This window comes from Palaemon carinicauda, chromosome 33 (genome assembly GCF_036898095.1).
Source record: "Palaemon carinicauda isolate YSFRI2023 chromosome 33, ASM3689809v2, whole genome shotgun sequence".
In the NCBI taxonomy this organism is placed as follows: domain Eukaryota; kingdom Metazoa; phylum Arthropoda; class Malacostraca; order Decapoda; family Palaemonidae; genus Palaemon; species Palaemon carinicauda.
Window position 1 is genome coordinate 6004319 of NC_090757.1, and position 26350 is coordinate 6030668.

A 26350-nucleotide genomic window follows, 5' to 3' on the forward strand; every position below is an offset into this window, starting at 1 on the left:
ATTCGTAGATAATTTGTATTTTTCCTAACTATACAAACCTTAGCTATTTAATAGGATTATTACTTTCGGCGTAGCTGAAATGACGAGCCATTAATTTTTAACGAGGGTTTACTACCCACACCGCTAGTTAGCGGGAGCAGGGGAGGGTAGCTTGCTACACCCCCCTCTCACACACCTACGCTTGAGCTCCCTTTGCTTGGAGGTAGGACTTCAAGGGGATAGGGCTGGCAGGCAAGTTTGGTTAAATAACTAAGGTTTGTATAGTTAGGAAATATACAAATTATCTACGAATGTCATTTGTTCCGTAACTGAAATACAAACCATGCTATTTAATAGGGGTGACTCACCCATTAGGATGGGTGGACGTCCCAGCCAGTCTGGCTTTTGGCTTTGCCCGGGGAATCCTTATTTGAGTGTGTAAGCACCCAAGAAATAAGGAGTCCCTGCACCTCGCTAAACCCTTACTACATAAGGTCTGCGGCCTACACAAGCTGTGTGTGGAGGTATGATGAAGTGTCACTCATCCTAGAAAGTTGTTCTGAAGTTCTTTAGATGGAAACTTGTAGACTAGGATTTTCCCAATACCACCTCGTCAGGGTATTGGGACGTAACAGTATTAATCTTAATAATAGGAACGCAAGGGAGCATGGTTCACCTCCAGGGTTTGAGGTCAGCTATGCATAGAACCCAGGATGCTGCTTTTCCCAAGAGAGATGATGAAGAAAAGAATAAGGGCCAGTCAAACCTTTTCATTCATGCAGACCAAAATGACAAATTCGGAGATAATTTGTATTTTTCCAAACCATACAAACCTTAGCTATTTACATTGGGTTTACCTTTTAGCGTAGCTGAAATGACGAGCCAATAGTTTTTAACGAGGGTTAATTACCCCCGCGCTAGTTAGTGGGGGTAGGGGAAGGGATAGCTTGCTACCCCTCCCCCCCACACACCGGTGATTTGCTTCACTTCACTTAGAGGTAGGACTTGACTTGGGGGCCAGGGTTGGCGGGCAAATATGTGCAAATAGCTAAGGTTTGTATGGTTAGGAAAAATACAAATTATCTACGAATTTGTCATTTGTTCCGTAACCGAAATACAAACCACGCTGTTTACATTGGGTAACTTACCCATTAGGAAGGGTGGCAAGTCCCCAGCCTTACTGACTTCAGCTTTGCCCGGGGACTCCATCCCTCAGAGAGTAGCACTTGAGAGAAGGAGCCCCTGCACCTCACAAGTTCCTTGCTTCGCCAGGAACGAGTGGCCTACATAAGTTGTGTGTGGAGGAAAGTGTGACTCGTCCTATGAAGTTGACCTTGAGACCTTTAGATAGGAATCTAGGATAGGACGTTCCCAATACCACCTCGTCAGGGTATGGGGGACGCAACAGTATTAAGCTGAATACTAGGAGCACAAGGAAGCATGGGTTACCTGCAGAGGTCGAGGTCAGCTATGCGAGGACCAAGATGCTGCTTCCCCAAGAGAGGGGAGAATGAAGAAAGAAGTAAGGGTCAGACATACTCTTTCATTCACACAGACTAAAACCGGGTAACAACGCCCTCAACCTACTGCTACTTGTCTACAAAGGAGCCTGAGGTTAGATCAGCTGTTGCGCAGCCACCACAGGCCCGATAGAAAACGTATCGAGGCTCCTGTGGGTCACGTCCTGCAGGTAGTGGGCTGTAAAGGTCATCTGACGCTTCCAGACCCCCGCTTGAAGCACCTGCGTCACAGAGAAGTTTCTCTTAAAGGCCAGGGACATAGCAACACCCGACATCGTGTGCCCTAGGGCGACGTGACAGAGGAGGGTCTGGATTCAAGACGTGGTGGATAACCCTTCGAATCCAAGCTGAGATGGTGTTCCTGGTGACCCTCCTCTTCGTCCTGCCTGTGCTCACAAACAATGCTCGCACTTGAGGACGGACTGCAGCCGATCTCTTCAAGTAGTACCTCAGACACCTCACTGGACACAGTAGCAGCTGGTCTGGGTCGCTTGTTACAGAGCGGAGACTCGCGATCCTGAAAGAGTTGAACCGAGGATCCGGCACTCCAGGATTCTGAGTCTTGGCCACAAACTCAGGGACGAACCTGAACGTTACCTCCCCCATCCCCTTGAATGGGCGATGTTGTACGAGAGACCATGAAGTTCACTAACCTGCTTGGCCGAAGCCAAAGCGAGCAGGAAAGCCTTCTTCCAAGACAGGTGGCGATCGGAGGCCTGGCGTAATGGTTCGAAGGGAGGTCTCTTAAGACCCCTGAGGACCCGAACCACGTTCCAAGGAGGAGGTCTCACTTCCGACTGGGGGCAGGTAAGCTCATAGCTACGTATGAGTAGAGAGAGTTCTAGCGAGGAAGAAATGTTCACGCCTTTCAGCCTGAAGGCCAAGCTTAAGGCTGAGCGATAGCCTTTCACCACCAAGACAGAAAGGAGCATTTCCTCCCGCAGATATACGAGGAAGTCCGCTATTGCTGGAATAGTGGCATCGAGTGGAGAGATACCCCTCCCACGACACCAACCACAAAAGACTCTCCACTTCGCCTGGTAGACTCCCTCAGAGGACCTTCGCAGGTGCCGAGACATTCTCTCCGCAACCTGTTGCGAAAAGCCTCTCTCCGTGTGGAGACGCTGGATAATCTCCAGCCTGAAGCCGAAGCGAGGCCACGGCCTTGTGAGGGACGTTGGAGTGGGGTTGTCTGAGAAGCTCGTGTCGTGGAGTAAGTTCCCTCGGGAGTTCCGTCAGGAGCTGCAGAAGGTCCGGGAACCATTCCGCGTGATGCCATAACGGAGCTACCAGAGTCATCAAACAGTTGACCGATAGTCTGGTCCTGTTGAGCACCCTTCTCATCCGACAGAACGGTGGGAAGGCGTACATGTCGATGTTGTCCCACCATTGCTGGAAAACATCTTGCCAGAGATCCTTGGGGTCCTGGACTGGGGAGCAGTATAGAGGTAGCTTGAAATTCAACGCTGTCGCGAACAGGTCCACGGTCGGGGAACTCCACAAAGTCAGGACTTTGTTGGCTATCTGAGGATCCAAAGACCACTCGGTACTCACTATCTACGAGGCCCTGCTCAGACTGTCGGCGAGCACATTCCTCTTGCCAGGAATGAAGCGAGCTGATAGTGTTATCGAGTGGACTTCGATCCACCTCAAAATCTCTACTGCAAGATGGGATAGCTGCTGCGAAAAAGTGCCTCCCTGCTTGTTGATATAAGCCACTACCGTGGTGTTGTCGCTCATCACCACCATGGAATGACCCGCCAGGGTTCGTTGGAACTGTTGAAGAGCCAGAAAGACGGCCTTCAACTCTAGCAGGTTGATGTGCAGGCCCTTTTTTGATTCTGACCAAAGGCCTGAGGTCCTCTGGTTCAGAACGTGCGCCCCACATCCTTCTTTTGACGCGTCCGAAAACAGTGTCAATTCCGGGAGGAGGACGAGAAGACTCACTCCCTTCCGCAGGTTCTCGTCGACCAGCCACCACCGCAAGTCCGTCCGTTCCAAAGATCCTATCGGGACCTGAACGTCCGAGGAATCGGATCCTTGATTCCACCGGGACTTGAGCCGCCACTGCAGGGATCTCATCCTGAGGCGGCTGTTTGGAACCAGACGAGCCAGGGAGGACAGGTGACCTAGGAGACGCAACCACGATTGGGCGGGAAGCTCTTCTCGCCTAAGGAAGGGTTCCGCCACCCTCCTCAGCCTTGCTATCCTGTCATCTGATGGAAAGGCTTTGTGGAGATTGGTGTCTATCTGCATGCCTAGATAAACCAGTCGTTATGACGGCTGCAGAGAGGACTTCTCGAGGTTTACCATGATCCCCAGATCCTGGCAAAGACCTAGAAGCCTGTCTCGGTGCCGAAGAAGGGTCGACTCCGAGTCTGCTAGGATCAGCCAGTCGTCCAGATAGCGAAGGAGACGAATGCCGTTCCTGTGCGCCCAAGATGAAATCAGGGTGAACACTCTGGTGAACACCTGAGGAGCTGTGGAGAGACCGAAACACAGCACCTTGAACTGGTAGATCTTGTCGTCTAGGCAGAAACTCAAGTACTTCCTGGAAGACGGATGGATTGGGATCTGGAAGTACGCGTCCTTTAGATCCAGTGTGCACATGAAGTCTAGAGGTCTCATCGTAAGTCTGACCGTGTCCGCTGTCTCCATGCTGAACCGAGTTTGCTTGACAAACCCGTTCAGAGCTAAGAGGTCGATGACAGGTCTCCAGCCTCCAGACGCATTCCTTACAAAAAAAGAGTCGACTGAAGAAGCCTGGGGAGCCGTCCACGACCTCCCGGAGAGCACCCTTCTTGAGCATGGTTTCGACTTCCGCCCGAAGGGCCAGCCCCTTTGCTGATCCCGTGGCATAGGAGCTCAACGACACTGGATTCGCTGTCAGGGGAGGTTGAGATGTTATGAACGGGATGCGATAGCCTTGGCTGATCACTGAAACCGTCCAAGCATCGGCCCCATGTTGCTGCCACCTGTGCAAGCAACGTTGAAGGCATCCCCCCAAAGGTGGACATGCAGGGGGACTGCCACTCCTAGGGTTTGCAGCCGCGGCCGCTCCCTCTAGGAGTCTTGCCTCCCCTGGAGGACTTACTGCCCCTCATGACCTTGGCTGGAAAGGGCTGGGGCTTAGACACCACTTTCTTAGCTGCCGGTGCCTACTTCGGTGCCTTACGAGGCTGCTGCTACTGTTGCTGCGGAGCTGGAAGCTTATAGGGCTGAGCTGTAAGGGCCCTATGGAGGAGGGAGTCCGTGCTAGATTTCCTCCACCTCTCAGCCGTTCGCTCCATATCCTGTGGCTCGAACAGATTCTCCCCAAGGAGGGAAGCATATCTGAGCCTACAGACATCCACGGCGGGGACCTTAGGGTGGAACCTCTAGGTCACCGCATCGCGCCGCTTCAACACCGAGTTGGCCCACAGGGTGGTGACCTGGTGCGCCAGGAACTCGATGGAGCGGGTGCCCGAGAGTAAGGTCTCCAGGGCCTTCCTATTGGTCTCCTTAGACAAGTCCTCGGAGCGCCCAGAGTTCCTAGCCATATATCCAGCCACGAAGTGTCCTGCATGGCGCACTTCGCGACCTTCTCATGGCTCAGGATCTCCAACCCCGAGAACGACACCTGCCGGGCAGAGAGCTTCTCGAGGGGAACTCCCTTAGCCAGCTCTTCTACGGAGTGATGGAGAGGAAGAGCGAGGCTAGACTCACCCAAGATCTCAAAATACCTCCTCTGCTGGAGACGAGGAGGTGGGATGAGTTTGTTCCCGGCAGAGGAACGACTGGAGGAGGCAAGAATCGCGAGCTGGGCGTTGGCCCTGGCTCTGGCGCTCTTCAATCCCCGAGACCAGGGCAGAGCTGCACTGGTCTTAAGGGCCTTCTGAACATCGAACACTTGGTCCAGGACCGTGTCCTTGCCTTCTCGGGGGGGCGATCACGGGGTCCATGAACCCGTTGAGTTGCCTCATCAGGCTCAGGACCTGCCAGAAGGCATGTTCAGATTCCTGCTGGTCTCCTCCTTGCGGGCTGGCAGCTAAGTCTCCCGTCCCGGGAATCTCTTCTTGGGGCGAAGCGTGGACGTTCCCCCGGGGAGCAGCGGGTTCCTGGCGAATCCTTGAAGACTATTTCGGGATGGTCTTGGAGTCCTTGGGTTCCCTAATGGGAGGGATACAGGATCCCAACTAAGAGGTTCGAAGAGCCCCTTCAGCGCTAGACGATTCTCCTCCATGAAGAGAAGGCTCCCCCCTTGGTGCCGAGGGGGAGACTATCGCCTCACTGGACTCACCTGATGACGGAAAAGCCTCGTCCACGGGAGAAGGAGAAAATGCCTACGAAGGGGATGGGGCCTTCTCGATAGACCTCTTAGGAACCAACTTCTCCCTGGGGGAAGTCACCACGAAGTCCACTCCTCTCCTTCTCTTCAGCGTAGGGGAGGCAGCCGTTGGTTTGTTCCCCTGATCGGCGAGTGCTGGCTTCATAACCGTCACTAACGCCCGCATTAGAGGACCAAACCAAGTCTGTCGCTCCACAGACACAGAGTCCGAAATCCTCGCTGGAGGGAAAGGGATCGGGCGATCCTTCGGAGTGGACACCACTGGACCTGCCAGAAAAGGAAAAGGGGAAGAAAGACACACAAACCTCTTTGAAGTGTCTTCCCTGTCCTGCACAATGGTCCTGCGCTTTGGTGGAGGCGATCCTGAGCACAGTCTGGTGACACGCGTTCCTGCTGCTGTCACTGGCTGTGAAATTCGGCGCGAACGGTGGTCGCGCGGGCGCGCAGGCAAGTGGTCGCGCGGGCACGCAGACGAGCGGTCGCGTGGGCGAGTCGGTGAACAAATGCGTTGGCATGTCGGCGAGGGAACGCGTTGTCGCGCGGGCGAGCGAGAACACTCCGAAGATCGCTGGCGACGTTGGTCAGGAGACCTGTAGCACGTGGGAAAGTGATTGCGAGCAGGCGATCGGTGGAGCGCTGGCGAACGCTGGCGCGCAGGCGAGCGATGGCGTGTTGGCGCATGTTGACGCGTTGGCGAGCGATAGCACATAGGTCGCACAGGCGAACGACCGTGCGAGGGCGAGTTAACAGAGGGCGAGTTAACAGAGGGCGACCCATGTCCTTCCAGATCCTCTGGGCGACGGCGCATTGGAGAATGCATGCGCGCAGGTGACAGGTCACGCGGGCGGTCCGGAGATCGCCGATGTTCAGGTGATCGCTGACGCGTAGGAGAACGATGACGAGCAGGCGATTGTTGAATCGTCTGTGATCGCTGGCGAGCTGGTGATCGCTGGCGAGCAAGAGGGCGACGCGTGGAATCCTGTGAAGGAACAGTCGGTGCGGCGCGTTCAGGAACAGGAACAGGAAGCGCGTGGGCGAACATGTGTTTTAGAAACACTCGCTGGCGAACGCGAGCGATGTTGTACAGGAACAAGCTAAGGATCGCGAGGGCGCTCAGGAGACCAATGGCGCGCAGGGCGCACAACAGGAACTGCAGGATATTCGGAGACCACAGGGGAGCGCTGGCGTGCAGAAGGGCGATGATCCTCATAAGAGCGCTGACGAGCAGGAGAGCGCCTGTGCGCTAACAATGCAGAAGGGCGAGCAGGGGAACGCTGGCGCGCTGGGCGCTCTTCAGGAACAACAGGTTGAAGGATGTCCTCAGGAGAGCGCTGGCGAGAAGAGGGGCGATCATCAGGAGAGCGCTGGCGAACAGGAGATCGCTGACGAGCAGGAGAGCGCCTGTACGCTAACACTGCACGCGTAAGGGAAGAATCCCTTTGCCCCGAAGGGACCGTTACCCGTCGGGTGGCGAGGTCAGGTTGCTGAACATCTACCCCAGAAGTTGAAGGTCTGGAAGGCGTAGGAGACCGATCCCCAGAGAGGTCTAATGAAGCTGGAGCTGCAGGCTGTTTATAGCGAGGAGAGTCCCCTTCTGAGGAAGAAGGAGAAGATCCAAAAAGGCGACGGGAGGCCCTTGCAACGCAGCGGACGGTGAGCCTTACGGCGAAGGCGGCCACGAGGAAGATCGTCAGGACCATCAGTCCTCCGAAGGGGAGTCTCAGTCAAAGCACTCCCCTTAGAGGGAAGCTGGACAGCAGAAGAGCCCGTAGGACTCCCTTCCCCCTTCGAAGGATGTACGGAAGGGGGAGGGGAGCCGTCAGCACCAACATCCTCAACTGCACCAGCAGAGGATTGCCCCGCCCCGTCGGAGGCCTCTGCCACCACAACGTCGACGATTGACAGAGGATCTACCTCTGCTATCACCGGCGACTGCTTAACGGCGGCCCCCAACTGGACGAGGTCAATCAGGGCAACCCTGGAGGGCAAGTCCTTAAGCCCCAGAGAAGCCCAAATCTGTAAAAGATCATCGTTAGACAAAGATTCATCAATAACCTCCCCCGGGGGAGGAGGAGGAACCGCCTCGCTATGGGAGGCGACGCCCTCTCCCCCAACCCAAGGTCGGGAAACAGAACTAGGGACTGCGCTCCCACTCGGCCGACTCTCCTTAGGAGCCGAACGAGGGGGAGCTTCGAAGGAGGTTTGGGCGGCGGAAGAAGAATCCCGAGAACCTTCCTCCTTCAAGGCAAACCTGGAAGGAGAACGGTCTCTCTTGGACTTCTTCTTATGCCGGCGACCAAACCTCTCCCACTGGGAGGCAAACCACTCCCTGCACTTATTTTCCTGATCACACCGTCGGCCTTGACACTGCAGGCAAAGGGTGTGAGGATCAGTGTCCACGGCCGACATAAAAGTACCACAAGGGCGGCCGCCAATTCCAGGGCACGTACGCATAGTAATCATAAAGGTGGTCAACTTCTAACACACACACACAAACTGAAAGAGAAAGCAGAAAAAGATTAAAGGCTGTCAACGAGGACGATGGACAGACACGTCTGTTCATCGCCGGAGCCAAAAGTGAAGTGAAGCAAATCACCGGTGTGTGGGGGGGAGGGGTAGCCAGCTGTCCCTTCCCCTACCCCCGCTAACTAGTGCGAGGGTAATTAACCCTCGTTAAAAACTATTGGCTCGTCATTTCAGCTACGCTAAAAGGTAAACCCAATGTAAATAGCGTGGTTTGTATTTCGGTTACGGAACAAACCGGGTAACAACGCCCTCAACCTTCTACTATTTGTCCAATAAGGAGCTTGAGGTTTTAAACCAGCTGTTGTGCAGCCACCACAGGATCGATAGATAATGTATTGAGTCTCCTGTGGGTTACGTCTTGCATGTAGTGGGAGGTGAACGTTGTTTGACATTTCCACACCTCAGCTTGAAGAACCTGGGTCACTGAAAAATTTCTTTTGAAGGCCAGGGACGTACCTATGCCCCTGATATCATGTGCTCTGGGGCGCCGTGACGGAGGAGGGTCTGGATTCAGTGCAAGGTCAATGACCTTGCGAATCCATGCCGAGATGGTGTTCTTGGTGACCCTCCTCTTAGTCCTTCCTGTGCTGAAGAATAGTGCTGGCACACGAGGACAGGCTGTGGCTGTTCTTTTGAGGTACAGCCTCAAGCTCCTTACTGGGCATAGTAAGAGATGGTCTGGGTCATCTGTTACAGTACGGAGACTAGAAATCCAGAAGGAGTCGAATTGAAGATCCGCTACTCCTGGATTCTGAGTCTTAGCAATAAACTCAGGGACGAAGCTGAAAGTTACCTCTCCCCATCCCTTTGAGTGGGCAATGTCATACGAAAGACCATGAAGTTTGCTGACTCGCTTCGCCGAGGCCAAAGCTAGCAGGAACACCGTCTTCCAGGTTAGGTGGCGATCTGATGCCTGGCGTACTGTAATAGTTCATAGGGAGGTCTCCTAAGAGACCTGCGAACTCGAACCATGTTCCATGGGGGAGGTCTCACTTCCGACTGAGGGCAGAAGTTCATAACTACGTATGAGTAGAGAAAGTTCTAGCGATGAGGAAATGTCCATTCCTTTCAGCCTGAAGGCGAGACTTAAGGCTGAGCGATAGCCTTTTACTGCCGAGACTGATAGGTGCATTTCTTCCCGCAAATACACGAGGAACTTCGCTATTGTTGGAATAGTGGCATCGAGTGGAGAGGTACCCCTTCCACGACACCAACAACAGAAGACTTTCCACTTTGCCTGGTAGACTGCTGCTGAAGACTTTCGCAGGTGTCCAGACATCCTGATCGCAACTTGTTGCAAAAATCCTCTCTCAGAGAGGAGATGCTGGATAGTCTCCAAGTATGAAGCCGTAGTGGACCTACGGCTTTGTGGAAGATGTTGACATGTGGTTGTCTGAGTAGATTATGTCGTGGAGGGAGTTCTCTTGGTGGGTCCGTTAGGAGTTGCAGAAGGTCCGGGAACCATTCTGCGTGATGCAATAGCAGAGCTATGAGAGTCATTGAAAGATTGACCGATGTTCTGGTCTTGTTAAGTACTCTCCTCGTCAGACAGAATGGGGGAAAGGTGTAAATATCGATGTTGGAAAGCATCTTGCCAGAGAGCGTTGGGGTCTGGGACTGGGGAACAGTACAGCGGGAGCCTGAAGTTCAGAGCCGTTGCGAAGAGGTCCACAGTCGGAGAACCCCACAAAGTCAGGACTTTGTTGGCTACTAGATGATCCAAAGACCACTCGGTAATCACTATCTGAGATGCTCTACTCAGGTTGTCGGCAAACACATTCCTCTTGCCCTTAATGAAGCGTGCCGATAGTGGTATTGAGTGGATTTCGGCCCATCTCAGTATCTCTACTGCTAGATGGGATAGTTGCTGTGAAAAAGTACCTCCTTGTTTGTTGATGTAGGCCACTACTGTGGTGTTGTCACTCATCACCACCACAAAGTGACTTGCCAGGTACTGTTGTAACTGTTGGAACTGTTGAAGGGCTAGAAAAACGGCCTTCATCTCTAGGAGATTTATGTGGAGGTACTTTTCTGACTCTGACCAGAGGCCTGAGGTCGTGTGGTGCAGCACGTGGAACCCCCACCCTTATTTTGAAGCATCCTAAAACAGCATCAAATCCGGGGGAGGACGAGAAGATCCACTCCTTTTCGTAGGTTCTCGTCTGCCACCCACCACTGGAGATCCGTCAGTTCTGCAGGTCCCATGGGGATCTGGATGTTCGGGGAGTCGTACGCTTGATTCCTCAGGGACTTGAGTCGCCACTGGAGGGATCTCATCCTGAGGCGGCGACCATTGGGAACTAAACAGGCCAGCGATGAAAGGTGACCGAGGAGATGTTACCACGATTGGGCTGGAAGTTCTTCTCGTCTGAGAAAAGGTCTTGCGATCTTCCTCAGCCTTTCTATCCTGTCGTCTGATGGGAAGGCTTTGTGGAGAGTGGTGTCTATAATCATTCCTAGGTATACCGGTCTTTGAGTGGGAAGCAGTGAAGACTCCTTGAGATTTACCATGATCACCAGATCTTGGCAAAGTCTCAGAAGTTTGTCCCGGTGTTGAAGAAGGGTTGACACCAAGTCTGCTAGGATTAACCAGTCGTCCAGATAACAGAGGAGACGGATGCCAATCCTGTGTGCCCAAGATGATACTAGGTTGAACACTCTGGTGAAGACTTGTGGTGCTGTGGAGAGACCGAAGCACAGCACCCTGAACTGGTACTTTCTGTTGTCTAGGCTGAATCTTAAGTACTTCCTTGAAGACGGATGGACTGGGATCTGGAAGTACGCGTCCTTTAGGTCCAGTGTGCACATGAAGTCTTGCGGTCTTACTGCTAGTCTGACCGTGTCTGCCATCTCCATGCTGAATGGAGTTTGTTTGACAAACTTGTTCAGAGCTGAGAGGTCGATGACTGGTCTCCAGCCTCCAGACGCCTTCTTTACAAGAAAGAGTCGACTGAAGAGTGCCCTTCTTCAACAGGGTCTGGACTTCTGCCCGAAGGGCTTGTCCCCTTGCCAATCCCACAGCAAGGGAGTTCAATGACACTGGATTCGTCTTCAGGGAAGGTAGAGATGTTATGAACGGGACGCGATATCCTAGACTGATCACGGAGATTGTCCAGGAATCGGCCCCAAGTTGCTTCCACCTGTTTGAGCAGCTTTGTAGGGATCCCCCCCACTGGTAGAAATGCAGGGGGACTGCCTATCCTAGCGTCTGCAGCCTCGGCTGCTCCCTCTAGGATTCTTGTCTACCCTGGAGGACTTTTTGCCTTTCCTTTCTTTGACAGGAAAGGCCTTAGACATCATGGTCTTCGCTCCTGTTGTCGTCGTAGTGGTCTTGACTGGACAGGACTGCTGTGGTGCTGGAGGCTTACACAGCTTGGATGTTAAACCCCTATCAAGGAGGGAGTCTTGATGAGACTTCCTCCACCTCTCAGCGGCATGTTCCACATCCTTAGGCTTGGACAAGACGGATCCCTCTAGTGAGTAATGTCTGAGTCTATTGATCTTGGCGCTAAGGACATTCCGGTGGAATCTCTCAGCTACTGCATTACGACGTTTCAGGATGGTATTTGCCCACAAGTTCGAGACTTGGTGGGCCAGAAACTCGATCGTGCGAGTACCTGAGAGAAAGGAAGGTTTCCATAGCTTTCCTGGTACATTCCATATATTGAGCCACGAAGTGGCTTCCATAGCACACTTCGCAACTTTCTCCTGGTTGAGGATCTCGGCTGCTGAGAATGAGACCTGCCAGTCAGTCTCTCTCAAGAGGGACTCCCCTGGTTACCTCTTCCAGCGAGTGGTGAAGAGGAAGAGCTAAACAAGGCTCCTCAAGGATCTCGAAGTATCTCCTCTGCTATACGCGAGGAGGTGGGAGGAACTTGTTGGTGGCACTGGAACGGATGGAGGAGGACATTTCGGAGAGCTGTTGTGAGATCTTGTCCCTGGTACTCTTAACCCCCTGAGACCAGGGCAGGGCTGCACTGGTCTTAGAGGGTTTCTGAGTACCAAAGACACAGTCGAAGACCATGTCCTTGCCTCGATCTCTGGGTCGGAAAACCCGTTGAGAGCCCTCAGAGTCAGAACTTGCCAAAACGCATGTTCTGACTCTTACTGGTCTCCGCCTGCTGTAGGACTTGCAGCGAAGTCTCCTTCTATCCCCAAAAGCTCTTCTTGGAGAGAGTTGCAGACATTCCCTGAGTGGCTAGCTGGCTCCATCCTAGTCCTAGTAGAGGACTTTGGCAATGTTTTGGAGTCCTTAGATTCCTTCCTGGGAAGGATATAGGACTCTAACATTGACGAGGATGGCATGTTCCTTTCAATCCCCAACTGAGGAGACCCCTCGGCGCGAAGAGAAGTTTCCCCCATTGGTGCGATGGGGGAAAGTCTCTCCTCGCGTAATTCCCTTGGGGACGGGAAATCTTCGTCCGAAAGGGAAGGAGAGTCAGTCTGAGGAAAACAAGGAACCTGCCTCGAAGGTCTGCGTAGAGTCAGTTTCGCCCTTGGGGAAGTGACTGCGTCTGGAGCTCCTCTCTTCCTCTTCAAAGGGGTAGAAGAAGCCATGGCTCTGTGTCCCAATTCAGAGAGGATGGGTTTGAAAGCCTGAGCTATGGGTCTGATCAAGGCACCGAACCAGGGCTGTTACCTGACAGACGTCCAGTCAGATGTACCCTTTGAAGGGAAAGGGATTTAAGGATCCCTGGGAGGAGTTACTACCATTGGTGGGTTTGCCTGAAATAGCTTTGAGATTCTGGACCCCTCTGGAAGTTTCCCTTTCCCCACAATGCGCGGTGGTATGCTCTTGGGGGAAGGGGAATGAGGAGATGGCGATCTTGCCGTACATTGTTCAGTAGTCTCGCGCGCAGGAGGATATTGACGCTCGCGCGTGGGAGAATAATAGCGCTTGCGCGAGGGAGAATATCGGGGCTCGCGCAGGGGAGACTGTTGGTGCGCGCGCGGGCACGCAGGATTATCAAGTTGAGTATGCGGGCGCACGGAAGCGTTGGCACGCACCTGTGCTGGCCGTAGGGCGGGCGCGCGTGCAGGAAAAAGTTCTCTAGTGCGCGGAGTGGAATCATGAGAGGCGCGCGAGAATGTTGGCGCGCATCCCTAGGAGAGGATGGGTGCGTGTGCGCAAGGCACGGGAGAAGGCTTGTGCGCAAGGCACGGGAGAAGGCTGGCGCGCAGGTGAGCGCTGGCACGTTGGAAGGCTGGCGCGCAGGTGAGCGCTGGCACGTTGGAAGGCTGGCGCGCAGGTGAGCGCTGGCACGTTGGAAGGCTGGCGCGCAGGTGAGCGCTGGCACGTTGGAAGGCTGGCGCGCAGGTGAGCGCAGGCACGTTGGTACTGGTTGGCATGTGAGAGAAGGCAGCATTGCTGACTTCCCGGAAGTCCTGTTATCCATTGACAGTTGGGGGGCAGGTTTTACCTGGTACATAAGGTGGTGCGTAGCATGGTACGCAGGAGATTCAGATGTTGGGCGCATATGCGCACGGGCAGGAGAATGTTGGCGCGCAGGAGAGTACTGGCGCGTAGGAGAGCACTGGCGAGCAGGAGAGCACCATTGCGCAGGTGGTTTGCGCGCAGGTGAGTGTTGGCGCGCAGATGGGCGCGGGCGCGTAGGGGACTGTGGGCGCGTGGGCACAGTTTGCGCAGGAGAACGTGGGCATCTATGCGCATGAGGGCGCGTGATGAAGCTATGCTCCTGTTAGAGCGTATGCTCTTGATGCCCTATGTTAGGGTTATGATGAGAATCCGCGTGTAGTGATGGGGCCTGACGAGCTAATAAAGAGCGATCGTCAGGTCTCGTGGGCGTGTATGTTGTTGGCGCGCAATAGTGCGCTTAGGTAGAGCCTTGTTAGGCCCATGTAGAAATGGAGACGGCAGGTCGGCAGGTCTGTCATGTGGAAGGCCAACGTGTCTTTTAAAAGGACAACCTTCCACTGAAGGAGATCGTGAACGATCTGCAGAGAGGTCCAGGATCAATGCAGGAGCAGAGATGGATGATTGGTCTAGAGGCTCCTCTGCGGGGGACTGCATCGAAGATATTGAACCAAAGAGGCACCTCCTCACCGCAGGTGAAGGAAGGCTTCTAAGGCGAAGAGCCTTCCGACGAATGCACCCTCTGGGGGCTGTTGGATCAGCAAGCCGACCTTCTGCAGTCCTCCGAAGAGGAGTCTCTGTAAGTGAACTCCCCCAAGGGAGAGAAACACTAGCAGGAGAGACTGATGATGAACTTAGTTTCTCCCTTGTAGATTGAACAGGAAAGGGAGAAGCTAAGCCGTCAGCTACCGTAGAGTTTGGAGTGGAAGAGGTGATGGGTGATACCGCATTGGATACTTCTGACACCACAACGTCAACAAGAGACAGAGGATCAACCTCTGACGGTGACGATGAATGCTTGACAGCGGCACCTAATCGAATGTAGTTAAGCAAAACCTCCTTGGAGGGCGAACCCGTAAGCCCCAAGGAGGACCAAAGCTGGAAAAGGGAGGTTAGTGACATCCTCGCCCGGGGGGAGAGGTGGAGCTGCTTCACTAGGGGAAGCAATGTCATCTCTCGAGTCCCGAGGTTGGTAAACAATACATTGGTCTACGCTACCACACGACGGTCTCTTCCGACCGAGTGTGAGCTTCGGAAGGGGTTTGGGCAACGGAAGGAGAGGCCTTGGGTTTTTCTCCTTTCGAAGCAACCTTCGAAGGAGACATATCCCGTTTGGACTTCTTCCGTCGTCGCGAAAACCTCTCCCACTGGGAGGTAGACCACTCCCTACACTTGTTGTTGCTATCACACCGTTGGCCCCTACAAGAAGGACAAAGGGCGTGAGGATCAGTCTCGACCACTAACATGAATGTTCCACAGGGGCTGTCAGGAAAACCCAGGGCAGGTGCGCATGATTGCAGAGGCCAACTTCACATATACAGAACTAGAAATAGAAAAGACAAAAGCAATTAAATGGCTGCCAAATGACGGCGAGGATGAGAGCGGACACGTCCGACCACCATTCGAGTCGAGCCGAGAGCAAAGTGAGCTCAAGCACAGGTGTGTAAGAGGGGGGGTTTAGCAAGCTACCCTCCCCTACCCCCGCTAACTAGCGGTGTGGGATAAGATACATAAGAAACCAAAGTTTCCCTGGATTTTAAGTAGCCATCAATCATTTTGTTTACATTTAAGTCAGTGTAGTTTTGAGTTCACTAGATAATTGGGAAGTGGTAGGGAAGATTATTATTATTACAAGGGAAGCTAAAACCATAGTTGGAAAAGCAAGATGCTATAAGCCTAAGAGCTCCAACAGGGAAAAATAGCCTAAAGAAGAAAGGAAATATGTAAATACAGTAAATAAAATAATGATCAATTAAAATAATTTTCTCAAGAACTGTAACAACCTTATAATACATCTTTCATACATAAATAATAAAAAGATGTTTATGTCAGCCTCTTCAACATAAAAACATTCACTGTACGTCTGAACTTTTCAAGTTCCATTGATTCAACTACAGTACCTGATTAGGAAGATCATTCCACAACTTGGTCAGAGCTGCAATAAAACTACTAAAATACTGTGTAGCCTTGAGTCTTATGGCAGAAGACAGAGCCGCCTTCCCTTGGCAGACAACTGGAGAGAACCATCACAAGAATCCAGACATCTGTGCTCAGAGGAGATGCTGAATAGACTCCAACCGTGAAGTTCCCATGATTTCACGAACTGGTGGTAACTATGAAGGTGCGGTTGACAGAGGTGCTAACAGATCGAATACCACTTGGCGTGGGGGCATTTGGGAGTCCCCAGGGTCATCCTGAGTCCTAGTGTAATGAACATACTGTTAATTAACGGACAGGTCAAGCTGAACAGAGGAAAGGCGTACAGGTCCAGGTGATCCCATGGGTGTTGGAAGGCATTTTCAAATGTGGCCCATGGGAGCAAAACATGGGGAGCTTCCTGTTTAACAATCTGACAAATAGGAATATCCCAAGAGAACCCCACAGGGACCACTCAGACCTTCTTAATCTGTCCCTGGCGACTGAGCGTATAGTATTTGCTATTAAATTTCTCTTGGCCAGAATGTACCTGGCTGACAACTCTACGTCATTAAATGTTGCCCAGGCATGCACTTGCTTTGTCAGCTCATAGAGAGCATGAGACTGTGCCTCATTGCTCGCTGATGTAGGCCACTATGGTGGTGGTGTCACTCATCAACATTACAGTGTGCCTCCCCAAAAGTTCTTGAAAAGCTTGCAAGGCTAGAAAGAACACTTGCTTTTCAAGAATGCTTCTGAACAGATGCATTTCTTCTCATGACCAAACACCCCAAACGACCCCACATATTACGTATTACTTTCCCATCCATCACAAGCAAACAAAAGTAAAAGCCAGCATTCCCTTTCCTAAAGAAAATTAAGTTTGTTAACAATGCAAGCAGATCTGTACGAGCTTGTGGCCAAAAGTAAGGAGGCTAATATGACTAGGGTGGGGGCAAAGCTTCTTCCCCACTCTCTCAACTGGTCATTTAACCCCTCACTTAATGATTCTAACAACTATTCTATTTCACACTGAAAACAGCTCTCTATTAAAGGACAATGCTTTGCATTTTGTATAGGAACAAATATTCCTTTCAATGTATTGTGGACTCAATTTTCAGTTGATTATAACCCTTTTACCCCCGGGGTATTTGGAAATTTCCAACCATTAACCCCCAGGGGGTTATTTTTTTCCCAGCACATTTTGCAGTATATTTTTTTAAAATTGCTCTAACAGCCTTAATTTTTGTCATAGAGAGGTCAGGTTGGTCTCATTCTCTTGGAAAATGCCTGAATTTTCTCAAAAAATTATCAAAAAAATATGAAAAACAAATTTTTATAGCATTTTTTTGCAAGGACGTACCGGTACGTCCATGGGGGTAAAGGGATGGGTTTTGTGAAACGTACCAGTAAAAGGGTTAAAACACTAAGGATACTATACCATATTTCAAATGAGTTAATTCATTGTACTGAAAGCTCTTACATAGATATCTTTTAAGCATTAAATAATTTATCCTAAAAATATTTGCTATAGCGACTTACAAAATAGCTTTTACCAAAAGAGGGTGTTCAAACTACTTCACGAACAGTATCTGCAAATTAACTTATGAGAAAAAGATTACAAGCTACTCACCTGTCATGATAAGTTTTCCAAGTCAAAGATGAACTACGTGTTCTAGTTGTACATAAAGTCACACCATGGCTCTCTCCAAAGACGTGCACACCATTCAATGACCCAATTAATGCATAGGCTGGCTGAAAAAAACAATTTATAAAATGAACAACATAACCAGTTGAAACAGCAGCAATACAGTATTTTTACATAAAAATCAGACCTAAAATTTACAAGTCATAATAATTCTAAATGCACTTTTTATGTCACAGATGATAAAAGTGTACAATAAATCATCGAAAATTGATAACCAAAATGTTTGTCAGTGTCCAATGCTAGTCACCGGGACTTTTTTCTAAGTTCCCAATACTGCAAATGTGAATAGGGTTATGCAATAGGACTCCCAATTGGATTTTTATTTTTAGTTGTGCACTGTGGGTAAGAAAATAAGACTATATTTTGCTTTTTTGTACTGAAGTGTGGGGATGAGAATAAAGCTGAAACTTGATTGGTTCCTCTGTTTTAAGTTTATCTAACCACCTACAAACTTAGAACTCCAGTGTAATTCTAGAAAACTAGCTTAAGCTGATATTGCTGACTTGTTTAGTGTGAATGTTCAATACTGTACTTGATTAAGAGCCTTGTTTTGTAACCTTTAAAAGTTAAATTTATGATATTTAGTCTCTAGTTAAATACTGTATACAAACCACATATTCTTCCTATTTGTTATCTTATGTTTTATCCATTTCTGACCAAGAATATTGGGACAAACCACCCATTTACGACTCCCCCCATAATAACAATTATGGGGATCCTAGTGAGAAACTGGGGGTGAACACCAAAAACAAGCAATTTGCAGCAATATCAATGGTAAAAAATGCATAATAAACACAGGATATTAAGATGGAAATATATGTGGCTTGAGTAAGTTGCAATAAATTAAAGCATCATAATTACCTAGGATTCAAATCAAGTCCCTCTAATGGCTTTAGCTCCACCACGGCTAGCTTCACTCGCAAATAAACATTATCTCACTGCTCATTTTGGCAAACAGTACATGGGTGTGCTGTGCCCACCACCCGTGTGGCACACAATAAAAAGTATCATAATTACCTATAATTTATATCACATCCTTCAAATGGCTTTTGCTATGCTGTGGCTTGCTTTGTTCACAAATAAACATTATCTCACTGCTCCTTTGTTCTGTCAAGCAGTACATGGATGACTTGTGCATGCTGATCATGTGGTTTATTATTTCAGATATTTTTCATTTTCAGATGACCAACAATACCTATGCAGTATAGTATACATAATAGTGTGTTTTAAATATAATCAATGATCAAGATAGATGAATTTACCCTTAATTTTGAAATAAAATTGAATACCCTTGTGGAAGATGTCTTTGTGCGACAATAATCATGTTGGAATTGAGGCAGAAGGGAAAAACAGACTTCCAGGGATTTATACACAGATGTTTGGAAGCTCTTAATTGGTTCAAAAAGCCCATTGAAAACTTAATTCATGCAAAAACAAGAAAGCTGCCAAAAGCAAATGCAAACAACATACGGTACAGTATAAACAGTAATCCACACTCAGTCTCAAAGTAAACAATGTACTTGTTTGCACAGTTCAGTCAATCAATACCTGAGTTATTAAGCACAGGCCAGCATTATTTACACTGTTGAAAAATGATATTTTAATTATGAAATAAATTTTTGAATATACTTACCCGGTGAATATATATAGCTGCAACTCTGTTGCTCGACAGACAAAAAACTGTAAAAAACTCGCCAGCGATCGCTATACAGGTTGCGGGTGTGCCCATCAGCGCCAACTGTCGGCCAGATACCATACTCAATGTAAACAAAGACTCAATTTCTTCTCATCCCACTGCGTCTCTATTGGGGAAGAAGGGAGGATCGTTTAATTTATATATTCACCGGGTAAGTATATTCAAAAATTTATTTTATAATTAAAATATCATTTTTAAATATTTAACTTAGCCGGAGAATATATATAGCTGATTCACACCCAGGGTGGTGGGTAGAGACCAGTTAAATATGTTTACATCTTATGAGCTAAGAGTTTTTATTTCATTTTAGAAGTTATCAATATAACAAAAACAAAATAAATAGGTACCTGGTAAGGAAGTTGACTTAGACGATTACTCTGCCTTATAAGTACGTCTTCCTTACGGAGCCTCGCGATCCTCTTAGGATGCTGACAGACCCCAAGGAGCTGAAGTATCAAGGGCTGCAACCCATACAACAGGACCTCATCAAACCCCTAATCTGGGCGCTCTCAAGAAATGACTTTGACCACCCGCCAAATCAACCAGGATGCGAAAGGCTTCTTAGCCTTCCGGACAACCCAAAAACAACAATAAAAACATTTCAAGAGAAAGATTAAAAAGGTTATGGAATTAGGGAATTGTAGTGGTTGAGCCCTCACCCACTACTGCACTCGCTGCTACGAATGGTCCCAGTGTGTAGCAGTTCTCGTAAAGAGACTGGACATCCTTAAGATAAAAAGACACGAACACTGACTTGCTTCTCCAATAGGTTGCGTCCATTATACTTCGCAGAGATCTATTTTGTTTAAAGGCCACGGAAGTTGCGACAGCTCTAACTTCGTGTGTCCTTACCTTCAGCAAAGCTTGGTCTTCCTCATTCAGATGGGAATGAGCTTCTCGTATTAACAGTCTGATAAAATAGGATAAAGCATTCTTTGACATAGACAAAGATGGTTTCTTAACTGAACACCATAAAGCTTCAAACGGGCCTCGTAAAGGTTTAGTTCGTTTTAAATAGAACTTAAGAGCTCTTACAGGGCATAAGACTCTTTCTAGTTCATTTCCAACCATACGATAAGCTTGGAATATCGAACGATTTTGGCCAAGGTCGAGAAGGCAGCTCGTTTTTGGCTAGAAAACCAAGTTGTAGAGAACATGTAGCCGTTTCAGATGAGAATCCGATGTTCTTGCTGAAGGCATGAATCTCACTGACTCTTTTAGCTGTGGCTAAGCAAACCAGGAAAAGAGTCTTTAAGGTGAGATCTTTCAGAGAGGCTGATTGTAGCGGCTCGAACCTGTCTGACATAAGGAATCTTAGTACCACGTCTAAATTCCAACCAGGTGTAACCAAACGACGCTCCTTCGTGGTCTCAAAAGACTTAAGGAGGTCCTGTAGATCTTTATTGTTGGAAAGATCTAAGCCTCTGTGACGGAAGACTGATGCCAACATGCTTCTGTAACCCTTGATAGTGGGAGCTGAAAGAGATCGTTCTTTCCTCAGATATAAGAGGAAGTCAGCTATTTGAGCTACAGAGGTACTGGTCGAGGATACAGAAACTGACTTGCACCAGTCTCGGAAGACTTCCCACTTCGATTGGTAGACTCTAATGGTAGACGCTCTCCTTGCTCTAGCAATCGCACTGGCTGCCTCCTTCGAAAAGCCTCTAGCTCTCGAGAGTCTTTCGATAGTCTGAAGGCAGTCAGACGAAGAGCGTGGAGGCTTTGGTGTACCTTCTTTACGTGTGGCTGACGTAGAAGGTCTACTCTTAGAGGAAGACTTCTGGGAATGTCTACTAACCATCGAAGTACCTCGGTGAACCATTCTCTCGCGGGCCAGAGGGGAGCAACTAACGTCAACCTTGTCCCTTCGTGAGAGGCGAACTTCTGCAGTACCTTGTTGACAATCTTGAACGGTGGGAATGCGTAGAGCTCCAGATGTGACCAATCTAGGAGGAAGGCATCTATATGTATTGCTGCTGGGTCCGGGACTGGGGAGCAATAGATTGGAAGCCTCTTGGTCAGCGAGGTTGCAAAGAGATCTATGGTTGGTTGACCCCAAGTGGCCCAAAGTCTCTTGCACACATCCTTGTGGAGGGTCCATTCGGTTGGAATTACTTGCCCTTTCCGACTGAGACAATCTGCTATGACGTTCAAGTCGCCTTGGATGAACCTCGTTACTAGGGAGATGTCTTGACCTTTTGACCAGATGAGCAGGTCCCTTGCGATCTCGTACAACGTCAGTGAGTGGGTACCTCCTTGTTTGGAGATGTACGCCAAGGCCGTGGTGTTGTCCAAGTTTACTTCCACCACTTTGCCTCGAAGGAGATACTCGAAGCTTTTCAAGGCCAGATGAACTGCCAACAGCTCCTTGCAGTTGATATGCATGCTCCTCTGACTCGAGTTCCACAGACCTGAGCATTCCCGACCGTCCAGTGTCGCGCCCCAGCCCAAGTCCGATGCGTCCGAGAAGAGAACGTGGTTGGGAGTCTGAACAGCCAGGGGAAGACCCTCTCTTAGGTTGATATTGTCCTTCCACCAAGTCAGACAAGACTTTATCTTTCCGGAAATCGGGATCGAGATCGCCTCTAGCGTCTTGTCCTTTTTCCAGTGAAAAGCCAGATGGAATTGAAGAGGACGGAGGTGTAGTCTTCCTAGTGATACAAATTGTTCCAGGGATGACAGCGTCCCTACCAGACTCATCCACAGCCTGACTGAGCAGCGTTCCTTCTTCAGCATCTTCTGGATGGATAGCAGGGCTTGATCTATTCTGGGGGCCGACGGAAAAGCCCGAAAAGCTAGACTGTGAATCTCCATCCCTAAATACAGAATAGTTTGGGATGGGACCAGCTGCGACTTTTCCAAATTGACTAGGAGTCCCAATTCCTTGGTCAGATCTAGAGTCCACTTGAGATCCTTCAGACAGCGACGACTGGAAGAGGCTCTGAGAAGCCAGTCGTCCAAATAAAGGGAGGCTCGGATGTCCGATAAGTGGAGGAATTTGGCCACATTCCTCATCAGCCTCGTAAACACGAGAGGAGCTGTGCTTAGGCCAAAGCACAGGGCCCGAAACTGGTAAACCACATCTTCGAAGACGAATCTCAGAAAAGGTTGGGAGTCTGAGTGAATGGGGATGTGGAAGTAGGCGTCCCTTAGGTCTAGCGAGACCATCCAGTCTTCCTTTCTGACCGCTGCTAAGACTGACTTTGTGGTCTCCATGGAGAACTTCGTCTTTGTGACAAAGACATTCAGAGCACTGACGTCTAGCACCGGTCTCCAACCTCCTGTCTTCTTTGACACTAGGAAGGCACGGTTGTAAAATCCCGGTGATCGAAGGTCCGAGACTTTGACCACCGCTCCCTTCTCTAGCAAAAGAGACACTTCCAGTTTCAGGGCTTGTCTCTTTTCTTCCTCTCTGTACCTGGGAGAGAGATCGATGGGGGACGTCGCTAGAGGGGGTTTGCGTACAAAAGGGATTTTGTACCCCTCTCTGAGTAACTTCACAGATTGTTGATCTGCGTCTCTCTTCTCCCAGGCTTGCCAGAAGTTCTTGAGTCTGGCTCCCACTGCTGTCTGAAGTTGCGGGCAGTCAGACTCTGCCCTTGGAGGACTTGGGTCCTTTCCTCTTCCCTCGTTTCCCTTCGGCACGAGCACCTCCTCTGCTGGAGGCTCTGCCACGAAAGGGCGGAATAAAGCGAGACGCTGGAGTGTCTATCCTCGGTCTAGCAGACAATGTAGGCAAAGGGGGAGCTTTGCGAGCCGAGGACGCAACTAGATCGTGGGTGTCCTTCTGAACTAACGATGCGGCAATTTCCTTTACCAAGACTTCAGGAAACAGGCACTTGGAAAGGGGAGCAAAGAGAAGTTCAGATCTCTGGCATGGCGTAACTCCAGCAGACAGGAAAGAACAGAGAGACTCTCGCTTCTTCAGGACTCCGGACGTGAATGAGGCAGCTAGCTCATTGGACCCATCACGGACGGCCTTGTCCATGCAGGACATAATGAGCAAAGAAATATCCTTATCTGCAGAAGAGATTTTCCTGCTCAGGGCTCCTAAGCACCAGTCTAAAAAGTTAAAGACTTCGAAAGCCCTAAATATCCCTTTAAGAAGGTGGTCCAGGTCCGATGGTGACCAACAAATCTTCGAGCGTCTCATGGCAAGGCGGCGGGGAGAGTCTACAAGACTTGAGAAGTCGCCCTGGGCAGAGGCAGGAACTCCCAAGCCGAGAACTTCTCCCGTGGCATACCAGACGCTCGATCTAGAAGAGAGTTTAGATGGGGGAAAGGCAAATGCTGTCTTCCCTAAACTCTTCTTAGACTCTAACCAGTCTCCTAACAGCCGCAAAGCTCTCTTGGATGAGCGTGAGAGAACAAGTTTAGTAAAGGCAGGTGCGGTAGCAGGCACGCCTAATACAAACTCTGACGGAGGAGAACGAGGAGCCACAGAAACAAAGTGGTCAGGAAACAACTCCTTGAATACAGCCATGACTTTTCTAAAGTCCAATGATGGTTGAGTTGCCTTAGGCTCGTCCAGTTCTGAAGGTTGATCGTCTTGTGGTTCAGCAACGTCCTCATCTGATAGTTCCTCATCCGAAAACTGATGAGGAAACGGCAACGGAGTGGGCAACGTCTGGCTCGCTGAGTCCGGTCGCACTAGTGCATGCGTGACGGAGCCGGACGCAACGTCATGGAACTGCTGCACAGTCTGTGAACTGTCAACAACCATGGGTGCGCGAGGACGCACAGCGTCCACCCGAGACTGTCTAGACCGTCTGGGTTGTGCAGTCAACACCATACCGGGTTGCGGAGGTTGATGCACCGCGTCAAAACAAGTCGCCTCTGATGGTTGCTGAACGTCCTGAACGTCAACAACCACCTCCGTGCGTCGCCTAACGTCAACGTGCGGCTGACAACCCACACTGGGTCGCATCGGTGGAGGAACCACCTCAACTGGTAGACGCGAGAAGGTTACCTCAGCGTCAACAGGACGCACAACAGACCGCTTGGAAGGTTGTTGGCCAGAAGGTTCAGCAGCAACCTTCTCCGCATTAAAGTCCTCCATCAAGGACGCAAGCTTGGACTGCATGTCTTGCAGCAAAGCCCATTTAGGGTCTACGGGAGCAGGTGCGGCAACAGACGGGGTTAGCGACTGAGGCGGTACCGCTTTGCCTCTCTTAGGCGGTGAGCAGTCATCGGATGACGGCAACGAGTCCGAACTGACCCAGTGGCTACAACCGGGACGTTGGATTTGTCCTGAAGGGACCGACTTACGTTTTAAAGGTCGTGAGACCTTGGTCCAAAGTTTCTTACGAGAAACACCTTCGGACGACGAGGTAAAAACGGGCTCTCTCGTCTTACGTAGTAGGTAGGGGCGATCTTGGGGAGATACGCCTGATACCATGGAGGGAACGTCTGTTCGCTGATCAAGGCCTCTCGAACCCATGCGTCGTACGACATTGCTTCTCCCCTGGGCTTGGGAGCTTGCAAGAGGTCCCGGACTAGGAGGACGACAGGCACGAACAGACGAACCCTCAAGCGCAACACTGTTCACAACACTTTCACTAGGCACTTTATCACTTCCCGCGGCACTTTGGCACTTTAGCTCCTTAACATCCGCCATGAGTTGATTGCGGTCACTTGCAAGGGACTCAACTCTCTCCCCCAAGGCATGGATAGCACGCATCATGTCAGCCATCGATGGTTCCTGAGTGCTAGGAGGGGGGTTAGGAACAACCACTACAGGGGAAGGAATAGGCTGAGGGGCATGAGAAGAGGAAAAATCTATCGACCTAGAAGAACTTCTCCTTACCCTATCTCTCTCTAGCCTGCGTGTGTACTTCTCAAATTCGATAAAATCGAATTCCGAAAGGCCCACGCATTCCTCACACCGATCTTCCAATTGACAGGTTTTACCCCGACAATTGGAACAAACAGTGTGAGGGTTGAGAGAAGCCTTCGGAAGACGCCTAGAACAGTCCCTAGCATTGCATTTTCTAAACTTGGGAACTTGTGAAAGGTCAGCCATTTTGAATTGGTCAAGGGAAAATTCCAAAAAACGATCTAAGTCATCAACAATGAATCCGATACAAAAAAGAGTTCAAGGATTTATTTGAAGAAAACGGATTTTGAGCGAAGCGAAAAATCTATTTTTGGGTGAGATAGCCATGGCGTCCTGATGGAAGGTTCCTTTTTGGTAGCTTCCTTGGGTATAAGACTACTAAGATATTCCCAGAGAATTTAACCACAGGTTATCACAGAATTCTAACTTCTGGAGCGAGTATCTCAAAGGTTTCCCTTTAAGACATCGTAATACAACAGGGGACGCGCATGTCTGAACGCGCCACATAGCTATCTTCACCCCGAACAGAGTTAATGCTTCGGTGTGTAAGGACTGAGAATAGCTGGGAGCCGTTCCACAGCTAATCTCACTCGTGGCTACTACTGATACTCGAGACGTAAACAAACGGACGCCATTGCTCTGATGACGTCACGCCCGTCTTCATCCTGAAGCCAGTTGCTGCCCATCACCATGATACAATTGCGTAGGGTGGGAACAAAACTGGACGAAGTAGTAGGGAGGGTCCATCAGGACGCCATGGCTATCTCACCCAAAAATAGATTTTTCGCTTCGCTCAAAATCCGTTTTTTGGGCTCAAGCCATGGCGTCCTGATGGAAGAGTACCAGAGAATCAATGTATCGTGGTAGATTTTCCCCCAGTATTAAGTGCCTAGGCATTGACAAAACAGCAAAGTAATCTTAGGTAAAGAACCATAGGAACGAAGTATCCTGCCCCCCTTGGTAGGAAGTTCCCATGGGCTATGCCGACGTCAAAGTGGTATTGAAGGGCTATTCATCCTGACAGAAGAACTTGAAGAACTTAGAGATGAAGCGGAATGTTTGGTATTTGTATAGGAACATTCTGAATTAGACCAGTGGTGGTTGGGCACTGTGTATAGAGTTCATCTCTTGGTTATCAGAAGTAAGTATTCGTGTAGGAACCTTACTGAGACAGGGTGAATATAATTTAGGATTAGACATCTTAAATTCTTCATAACCATAAGAAAGGAGGAATAAATAAAACTATGA

General features: G+C 49.9%; 1 protein-coding gene across 1 annotated transcript in view; it reads right to left on the minus strand.

Moving 5' to 3' along the window:
- LOC137626057 (protein fuzzy homolog) overlaps positions 1-26350 on the minus strand; it is an 86355-nt gene that overhangs the window by 50825 nt on the left and 9180 nt on the right. Inside the window, exon 2 of the mRNA XM_068357140.1 lies at positions 17496-17617. Coding sequence (XP_068213241.1) covers positions 17496-17617 — 122 coding nt within the window. The remainder of the gene's footprint in view (positions 1-17495; positions 17618-26350) is intronic.